The 10,789-nt window shown below is 32.9% G+C and overlaps 1 protein-coding gene and 1 long non-coding RNA gene across 2 annotated transcripts; both read right to left on the bottom strand.

Annotated features, from left to right (window-relative positions):
* Nucleotides 1–502: 502 nt before the first annotated feature.
* Nucleotides 503–4,951, bottom strand: LOC133188547 (receptor-type tyrosine-protein phosphatase alpha-like). The gene is made up of 10 exons (XM_061324017.1): nucleotides 4,827–4,951; nucleotides 4,563–4,698; nucleotides 4,203–4,346; nucleotides 3,706–3,799; nucleotides 3,455–3,525; nucleotides 3,219–3,353; nucleotides 2,856–2,975; nucleotides 2,611–2,759; nucleotides 2,331–2,466; nucleotides 503–847 (listed from the first exon to the last, which is right to left on the bottom strand). The coding sequence occupies exons 1-10, from the start codon at nucleotides 4,949–4,951 to the stop codon at nucleotides 776–778; spliced, it is 1,182 nt and encodes a 393-aa protein (XP_061180001.1). The 3' UTR covers nucleotides 503–775.
* A 181-nt stretch (nucleotides 4,952–5,132) lies between these two features.
* On the bottom strand, nucleotides 5,133–6,642 carry LOC133188550 (uncharacterized). The gene is made up of 3 exons (XR_009721307.1): nucleotides 6,604–6,642; nucleotides 6,288–6,385; nucleotides 5,133–5,233 (listed from the first exon to the last, which is right to left on the bottom strand). It is a non-coding gene; the product is annotated as an uncharacterized LOC133188550 (long non-coding RNA).
* Between the last annotated feature and the right edge of the window lie 4,147 nt (nucleotides 6,643–10,789).

The raw sequence follows: 10,789 nt of genomic DNA, 5'->3' as shown, positions 1-10,789 counted from the left end.
TAAATGTATATTTCCTTGTCAGAACAATAATTCAGCAGAAAAATGATATAAAGTTTCCCTTTTTATTATTATCATTCAATGAAAACCTTGACTAGGCCCCAGGATCATGACACATCTTAAGCTTAAGTAAAGAAAAAATGCATGTTGCGCTACAATGCTTTAGAAATGAAGCAGTCCAAAATGAAAATGCTTTTTCACTTTGCTTCAATAAACTGCTTTCGCATGGAAATTGAGAGTTTCGGTTCACAAGTAATAAACATTTAATGGATGATTGAAATTCAGTTTCATGATCCCGGGGCCAGATCATTTACAGAACTTCACGGATAGTTTCATACGGGAAAAGTATACCATAATGAAAACAAATAACAAGACATTTTTTAAAAGTCTAAAATTTCAGTTAACATACAATAAAAATAAATGTCAAAACATTTCACTTAATTTGAAAAATATCCTCAATTTTTTTTTTTTTTTTTTTTTTTTTTTTTTTTGATTTCCTAATCTATCGATTCATGAAGTATGAAACACAAAAATCTACCTATAAAATTTCAACAAAAGTTATACAAAGACAATACTTTTGTGTTCATTTGTCAAATAAGTGTTTCTTTTAATAAATTGCATATTTCTTGGCTATTGATTTATCTTTGGTGACGTCTTCTATGCCTGGAAGTAGCTAACGTTTGAAATAAGATTCAATTGTTTCGATGCTGGAGTTGGAAATTAAATAAACAATAAGAATAACACGTCCTGTAAGTATGTCAATTTAGCAAACAATCCTTTAACAGTTTGCATAAACGGTGTCATTCTGTAAATATTCGGTCAGAGCATCGTGGCAGAGTTGATATTCATCCTACAATTAAATGAAAATTTCATCTCACCAAATTGAAATTAAAAACAAGATGTGTTTGTGAAACACTATGCCCCCGTATGGCAGCTTATGTCGAAGGTTAAAGTTTCTCAAATGTAAGTCAAAATCCAGGCAAAAAGATAAAAAATGTTGATACCCAAAGAAAGATCTTGTCTCGAGGAAAACACCTGTGGAATTTGAAAGACCTAGATACAACTGTTCAAAAGTTATGGTGAAGGTTAAAGTTTTTTAAATAAAAGTCAAACGTCAAGGTCAAGGTCAAAGTGGTTGGTATCCAAAGGAAGATCTCGTCACAAGGATTATATATGTGAAGTATGAAAGCCCTAGCACCAACCATTCAAAAGTTATGGCCAAGGTTAAAGTTTTTCAAAAGTAGGTCAAACTCCTAGGTCAAGGTCAAAGGGTCAAAGTGGTTGGTATCCAAAGGAAGATCTCGTCACAAGGATTACATATGTGAAGTATGAAAGCCCTAGCACCAACCATTCAAAAGTTATGGAAAAGGTTAAAGTTTTTCAAAAGTAGGTCAAACTTCTAGGTCAAGGTCAAAGGGTCAATGTGGTTGGTATCCAAAGGAAGGTCTTGTCACAAGGATTACATATGTGAAGTATGAAAGCCCTAGCATCAACCATTCAAAAGTTATGGCCAAGGTTAAAGTTTTTCAAAAGTAGGTCAAACTCCTAGGTCAAGGTCAAAAGGTCAAAGTCGTTGGTATTCAAAGGAAGGTCTTGTCACAAGGATTACATATGTGAAGTATGAAAGCCCTAGCTCCAACCATTCAAAAGTTATGGCCAAGGTTAAAGTTTTTCAAAAGTAGGTCAAACTCCTAGGTCAAGGTCAAAAGGGTCAAAGTGGTTGATATCCAGAGGAAGGTCTTGTCACAAGGAATACACATGTGAAGTTTGAAAACCTAAGCACCAACTGTTCAAACTTTATGGCCAAGGTTAAAGTTTTTCAAAAGTAGGTCAAAGTCCAAGGTCAAGGTCAAAAGGTCAAAGTGGTAGGTATCCAAAAGAAGGCCTTGTCACAAAAAATGCACATGTGAAGTTTGAAACCCCAAGCTCCAACTGTTCAGAAGTTATGGCCAAGGTTAAAGTCTCATAAAATTTTGCAAAAGTGGGTCAAACTCCAAGGTCAAGGTCAAAAGGTCAAATATGATGGTACCCAAAGAAAGGTCTTGTCACAAGGAATACACATGTGAAATATGAAAGTCATAGCTCCAACCAATCAAAAGTTATGGGCAAGGTTAAAGTTGACAACAGACAGACAGACAAACAGACAAACGGACAAACAGACAAACAAACAGACAAACAGACAGACAGGACAAAAACAATATACCCCCGGGATCTTTCGATCCAGGGACATAAAAATTCATTTGAAGCGTGGCTGTATGAAGATAACTTAAGAGACATTTACAATGTGCAGAAAATATATATATACATGAACAGCTTTCTTTTGTTTGACTAACCAATGTGGAAATAAACTCTGGTCTTCGAATCTGAAGCAAGCGTGTTATTGTGAAGACGTCCACTTCCTTATCAAGGGAGATTTGTTGCAAAGCATTGTATACAACGCAAAATGGCCCACAACGTTTTGCACCATCACTGAAATTATTGTGAATAAATTTTCAATTCCGATTTATATCTTTATCAATTACGGATGATAATATATGTACAATTTAGCAATTGCAATGGAGAGTGAAACTTGTTTAAAGTATTTCTTTAAATAATTTATGAACTCATTGCTACCTGGACAAGATCAAAATTTTTGTTTCAGACGGGAGTTCTTCAATTTGTGTTTCTTTGACTACATCTAACAACACCCTATGGTCCAAAGATGACATTGCTTCTTTCCATGCTGTACATTCAAGTACAGTTAATCTTGTGCCACTACTTCCCTGAATCATTATAAATTATTACGTACTCACAGAAAAGTGTTCAGAAATTCAAGAAGTTACAATGCATGCCATTTCGACAACAACATTTAAACAAACCTCTTTAGTCAGTACAATATTCGTTCTTGTAATGTTTATTGCAGATGTAGAATCTATGAATTTTATTGAGAATGGCCCAACTTTTTTCTCTCTCTTATGAAATGGAAACCACAACGCTGACTGAAATGAGTTTAAATGTCCTTTATTAATACATGAATATATTCAGAATACAAATCATTTTTAATTATGTTTGTTACTATAAATAGTTATTCACGTTGAAATGATTTTTATATTGATTTGCAATTATACATCCTTGGATTAATTGTTTTTTTAACATATCAGAGTCATTAAATTTTCTGTTTTATCAGATAATATATTATCTTTAATCTTATTAAGCTAAAATATTTTACCTAATATGCCTACCGATTTTATATCTCTAAGAGGACACATGAAAACTACAGTATGGACGCTGAAGTCCTTCAATAGTCTGAGAAAGTCCTCGGTGTAGTCGGGAAGGGGGAACTGTGCACTGATCAAACTGTCGTTACTTGTGAATGCCTGCAAAAGTTCCATGATTTAATCACTGAGAGTGTTGAAAATGATTACAAAATAATAGTTTCTTTGGATATAATTTTCATTCATGGAAAATGTTATAAAACCTGAAGACAGACTGCGTTATAATATGTCCCTCTATCCTTTACATAGGCAAGACGGCACATGTATTCCTCCACTGAAATTAGAGCAGTTTTTTTTATTTGTTCAACATGTACGGAATATTAAAGATAGAATTCATTGCAGCATAATAGTAAATGTAACATATTAGTTAAAGTTAAAACGACAAACATAAGGTTAATAACTCAAATCGTTAAGTTGATAAACCATGGAATGTAAACAAGAAGCTTGTCCCTACCGGGTAAAACTGATATTGTAAAATTTGCCTCCATATTTGATCGACCAGTATCAAAATCATTAGCTGAAAATTTTCGTTTGATGGCTATCAATTCCTATAGGAAAAACATGATTGTAATTCCTTGAAAATTAAGGATAAATAACACACACACACTCACAAAAACTTTTTTTTTCAGAAATAAGCATTAGATTTATAGACTTATGTTCAACTAGAGTACTTGAATAATATTTACCAGCGTTAATGTAAAATTTTGTAAAATTTTATAACGAGAAAATAATAATCACAAAGTCGCAAATATGAACATTAAAGGATATTACATCTTTATTACATTGCAGGACTTTATCATTTATACCATTGTTATTCAAAATCAGTTCAAAAACATATAACATTCCATGCATTTTTTTCCATGCCTGTTATTTTACATAATATCAACTACTATTCAGATATCGAATAAAAAGAGTCATTTGATAAGCTATTTCATGCTGATTTACGAATACCTTAAAATCGCTGTGAAGCTGTGATTTAGATGTATTTCCGTAGAAAGTTCCCTGATATTCTTGTAAAAACTGATCAGTCGATAAACACTTCCATTTTCCTCGGAAAGACTCATTCAGTGCCAAATAAACAACCTTGTATTGATCCTTAAATGGAATTGTGAACTTATAAATAAAAATAGAAATTTAGAAATAAAAAGATGACGATGTATTAATATTATAAGTTTTATTTTTAAAGAATTAAGCAAAACAGAATGAAATTATGTATATATACTACGGAATGTAAAATAAAACATCTTTTAAAACAAATTCATTCTAAATTTTGTTTCACAATATTGTTGAAAACAAATGGTGATGACTTACATGACCCTGTATCATATTCATACGGTCCTTTCTCATGATTTCAACATATTTTGGTACGTTTATTTTTCCTGATTCCAAGCCTTCTCGATAGAGGGCGTCCAAACCAATATAGGTCCCTGTACGACCAATTCCTGCACTAAAAGCGAAGATTACATAAAACCGTAGAAAACGTGTGTTTGTGTGTGGGTGTGTGAGTGTGTGTGTCTGAGAGAGAGAGAGAGAGAGAGAGAGAGAGAGAGAGAGAGAGAGAGAGATTATACCTACCTGCAATGTACTAGAATGTATTTCCCGCGAGAAAATTCAGAAACCCTTATCACATGTTGATGAAATATAACGATGCTGAGTGGGTCAGGAACTCCATGATCTGGCCATCTTGTGTAATGAAACATCTCTATCATTATTTCTTTCTGACCCTGGAATTATTTTTTTCTAACCTGTATTTTGTTTAAATCATCATAAAAACTTCAAGAAACAACAAACATCTTAAATGCAAAAAATGCAAAAAATTCAAGATTTTCAAATTATATTTAAAGAAAATTCACCTTATTTTTCTTTAGACAAAGAGTTCTTCGGATATAATTGGCATACACTATTTCATTTTGATTCCGAATAATAAATTGACCACTTTTTATCATTTTTCTTGTGTCTGGCCAGTACTGAGCACATTTGATCTAAAACAGCAAAAAATAAATAATAAAAAACAAACAAACAAACAAACAAACAAACAAACAAAACAAAACAAAAATTGGATATTAAGTATAACTAGTTCTAATTGTAACGGGAATATGTTCCCCATATGTTCCCCAAACGGCTCCCCAATCCCTTATGACGCCCCATTCCGTACAAGCTTCATTAAATTAGTCAATACTTTTGTAATAAAGATTGACGCTTTATTTTTAGGGTATTCTATTGGAAAACTACTTCGGTATAAACATATGGGTAATAGCCAATCAAATTTTAGCGCATGTTTTTAAATTTTTCACATAAATTTTCACATAGTGTCTCACAATATATACATTTGTGTTAAATATCAAACAAATTCAATGGAAAATAAAAGAGATATAACCATTAAGTATTAGCCAATCAGAATTCAGGACACGCTCATGCATGATGTTGCATTCAGTTTTGATAGTATCGTAATGTAGGAGCCCAATGTGTTATTCTATATTATAAATGCCATCCTGTTCCAAGGGAGTTGTAGCCATTTAAATTCTCAGCCAATCACATTGCAGCACACCTGCATGCGCGTGTTTTCAAGATACATGTAACGCTAGAATCTTATAATATATACTTGCATGTATATTTTAGATTGAAAAGTATTTTGTCAAAAAACAAGGAAGTTATTGGGATTTTTCTCGCACTTGTATGCGTGGGTTCATGCTTATTTGACCATGTCATCTTGTCTAGACAACTAATGTATCTTTATATTCTGAGTATATCAGTCATTTCACTCATCGCACACGTGCGCACGTGCATGCAAGTGAACGCAAAATGACCTCTGTTTCGCACATCTACACAGCATGCCTATTAACCCTAAAAATGTTTCATCTCAATCAGAGAGTAGTTTCCGAGAACACTCGCGGACAAAAAAGTACCGGAGAAGAAATTTGAAAAAAAGAAAGTAAAAACAAATTTTGTTTGGGGAAAATAATAAAAGTTAGATGTAGATAGTGAAATCTAATATGAATTTAAGTGTAATTTCATGAACCCAATACGTAAATTTACCTTCGTTCCTTCTTTTAAGTTTGTCAAACACACAATGATATCCACCTTTTCTTGCCAAACCATTGACCAAAAGTCAGGCACTGTCGTTGGTTTAGGCCCTGTCAAAATGCAAATTGTTGAATAATTGACGTTGAATTGGCAATCTAGCAGATTTGTGTATATTCATTAGTTATATATATATATATATATATATATATATATATATATATATATATATATATATATATATATATATATATATATATATATATATATAGTGGATATTGATGAAGGACACTACGTTTTGAAACACATTCTTCATTTTTGGTACGCCTACCTTGAGTAGCTATATAAGACTTTTGTCCTTGAAAGTCCTAAATTTGAAAAAAAATAAATGGAATCAAAAAAAGAATAAAGTTTTATGATCTTTCTTCATGATTTTGCATGTGATTGATGGAAAGAAAACCACAACAGATCTCTTTTTTTAAATAATGTAAAACTTTTTTTATAAATATTTTTGTTTATATAATACAATGAATTTAACTCCTCTGTACCTCTATAAAGTTTGCATTGATGTAGTCAGATTCATGTGGTAAACCTGGTTCAAGAACAACTCGGGAGTGGTCATCTGATAATAGAAATTGTTAAATGTCAGTACAATTTATATACCCCCCCCCCCCACAAACACATGTACAGAGAGAGAGAGAGAGAGAGAGAGAGAGAGAGAGAGAGAGAGAGAGAATTAATATTTTGAAAATCACATGACTTACACGGATATGTTGTTTTATATCTGTTTTTGGGTATGTTTTCCGGCGTTTTGGATTCTGAACATGGATGAAGTTCACCTTTTCTTATTTGCTTGAATTGCAAAAAATACGAGGGGTTATCAAAAGGTTCGTGGGCTGTTGCGATAAAATTAATACTATGAAGTCCGTGCTAGCAACATTTATAAGAAACATAAAAGAATAAAAAAAAAATAAGAAGTCTTGAAAATTTTAGTCTGATTCGTTAATAATTTGCCAAATTATTCTAAAATAAAAAAAAAAAAAAACAAACAAACATTATATGATCACCGTTAAGTTTCATGACGTCAGACAACGTCATTGTTTCTCAATGTCCGCTCTCTCTAACTCATACACTTAATATCTTGATGAGATTACCTGGAGTTAAGCAACTAAAGGATTTAAGCCCGTCTTATTTATATGACTTTACAATGCCATGAACAGCTGCTTTCAATGCATATAATATTGTAAATGGATCTATACATAGGGAAAGATCCTCACTTGAGTAGGCCAGAATACTTTCAGTTAGGTTGTTGGAGTTCAATTTCACACAATGATCAACGTCACTTTTCGACGTGACTTTTGACACCCTGACTACAAATTGAAATCTATCGTCTCTCTGAATCTTTTTTTTTTGGCATTTAAACACATGTGCTCTGGATGCATTTTATTTTTCTGTAGCCTGTTTAAACATTCCTTAGGTCTAAACCAGTTTTTCCAGGAGCGAAACTTTATAGAATGTTGGAAAAGGAAAACCCTCCCCTTTTTTCACGTAATTTTCAAGCCCATTATTGTTTGGACACTCCATATAAAATTTACGATAAAATTTCATAGAACTTACAAAATGGGGTAAAAATTGCAAATTTTGCGAACAAATGTGCCGTACAACATGCCTGAATTAACGGAATTTTTTGATGACAAATGCTCATATCAAAAGAGTTTTTCTCAGTTACACTATGGTGTCCGGATAGGGCCAATTGCAAAAGCTCAACAGCGCGTTCAGAAAAACACGCCATCGCGCTAACACACAACACGCCATCACGCTAACACAATTATACAAAACACGTCATCGCGCTTATACGCAACACGCCATCGCGCTAGCACGCTTTCAAACAACACGCTGTTGCGCTAACGCAACTTTACACAACACGCTGTCGCGCTGTCACACAACTCGCTAACACAACTTTGTGATAGTGCGATGGCGGGTTGTGTGTTAGCGCGAAGGTGTGTTGTGTGTTAGCGCGACGGCGTGTTGTGTGAACTTGTGTTAGCGTGATGGCGTGTTGTTCAATGATGTGTTAGCGCGATGGCGTGTTGTGTATTAGCGTGACGGCGTGTTGTGTGTTAGCGCGACGGCGTGTTTTTTTTTGTTTTTTTGTTTTTGTTTTTGAAGGCGCTGTTGAACTTTTGCAAATGGCCCTATCCGGACACCATAATTACACTCTGGTAGAAAAAAAAACGTCATATTTGAGGTTGCGCCGCCTGGACAAACCATCGCTTACTAAAACATTAACAATTTATTTAAAAATATAACTTATAATTAATGGTTTATTCTATTGATAGAAAAGATGATGCTAACTAAAGGTGTAAAAATCCATTGATGTTCCTAAAGCGGTTTTAATATTTATGGCGCTAGTCCACGAACTTTTTGATAACTCCTCGTAATTGAATTATACTTTAAGATAGATTAATTTAGCTATTTCATTACAAATGTCAGACCAGAATAAAAGTTTACATCTTATGCAAAAAGAAGAAAAAAAAGATCAATACCTTATATTCATTTTTGAATGCAACGTCATCGTCTTGTGCCATTTTCTGTATAGTGTTTTCCAAATCTTTAATAGATGTTGTTTTGTTTGAACGCGTTAAACCACCTCGTAGGTCATTTGCATACCCAGGATCTGTAAGGAATGGTGTTGCTGGAACATTGTCACTAGTTTGTTCAACTGGTTCAGGTCCTAGAATTGTTGGCGTAATATTCAATTCTCGTATTAAGTGTTTTTGACTGACTGATAAGATTTTTTTTTTTATAAATGGTGAAAACTCTTTGTGTTACTTTGTGTTTAATATCTTTAATACTTTACACTTTTCAATATACAATATCATACAGTTTATTTAGTTCCATCAAAATATATTCTGCTATGATGTTCAATCATTTGATCTCAGTATCTATTACCTTCTGACTGCCTATTTCTACGTATTGTGTTCTTTGCTACTACAAATAATCAAGATGTAAACATACGGCGTATTGGCGGCTTTATCCTGCTGTCTGTCGTTTGAAGCGCTGTCATTTCTTCGTTTTCGATCAAACTTTCTTTTTTCAATTTTTTTCTAAAACTGTATGCAAGCACAATGTATGACACTAAATTCACTATGTTTTATACTGGCATATTAAAAAAAGTATTTTCCTAACTTATCATAAAAGAATTGAATCAGTCTAGGGTCAAAGAATTTGTAAAGTTTCAAGATTTGCCCGATTGATGGCATATTATTTTATGGCGTTGAAACAGCTTATAAAATATTGAAAGCTCCAATCGGACAGGCAGATTTCCAAACTAATATATGGACGCCATGGCTTGCGGAGGGGGGGGGGGGTGGACGGGTGGTGGATTGGTGATTTTTTTTTACGCAATTTCCTTCAAATACACTATTCCTTGCCATTTTACGAGGGGTTCATTTTTCGGGGAGATTTATTCGTTACTTTACGTACTTTAACAAATTAGAAAATCCCAGGGGTCCTCCCTCCGGGAAATCTGTGCATGAGGCAATGTGATTTATTCTTGTCTTGATGGCAAATCTCTTAAACAAACACTTTCTATTAAACATTCTTTAAATCAGCAAGCTTAATTTTCCTTTCGGACCATTTAAAAAATGTCTATAATTCACTTAGCATTGCATACATGAGGCTATATTATAAATATTATAATAATTGATAAAAATAGGTAAACCAACCGAAGGAAGAGAATCGCTGACAGAAGAAGAATGATGAAGAGTATGCTTGTACCCAATGACACTCCAACGGTTAATGTGTTCTCCTCATTCTTAAGTTCTCCATTGCTTTTTATATCTTTAGTCGGTTCTTTGAAGGACAAAATGATTTTCATAAAACAATGAAATATGTTTTACTTATGTAAATAAAATTAAAAAAAAAGAAAAGAAAAAAAGAAGCTGTTTGACAAAAAATTTTGGAAACTTGCTTTAATAGTGAGATGTACTGGTTTATATTACAAATAGGTTGTTCAGTATCTCATTATCCAAGCCCAATTCTTCGAGAGAGAGAGAGAGAGAGAGAGAGAGAGAGAGAGAGAGAGAGAGAGAGATTTCATTTTAGAATATTTGTAACTTAATTTTTTATGGATATAAAACGTCAGACATGTATATAAAAGAGAAAAGTACGGTTTCAATACAAATCAATTAAATATGATATTGTTATGGGGAAAATAAAAGTCATGCTTTCTGAATTGTTCAAATTTTCAGAACTGCCTTCCTTTATGCGATATTCTTTCCTGATTTATCACATTCATATATTTAATTCATATTTTATCAAATTTCAAAAAGTTCTAAAAACATTAAATTTGTAGGGCATTATAAAACACACCTTACCTACTTCTTTCAAAGTCCATATTTTTCATAGATTAAACTGGTCTTATATATACTGGTTATGCATACATGTATATTGTACATTTGTATACAGTGGCAGATTTGTGTTTTAAAAAATCCTTCTTTTTTTATTTTTTTTTT

Source organism: Saccostrea echinata, unplaced genomic scaffold (assembly GCF_033153115.1).
Source record: "Saccostrea echinata isolate AGI-Se365-2 ecotype Australia unplaced genomic scaffold, CSIRO_AGI_Sech_v1 ptg000016l, whole genome shotgun sequence".
Classification (NCBI taxonomy): Eukaryota; Metazoa; Mollusca; class Bivalvia; order Ostreida; family Ostreidae; genus Saccostrea; species Saccostrea echinata.
Note: the sequence above shows the minus strand (reverse complement) of the source record. Positions and strands in the feature narration are given on the sequence as shown.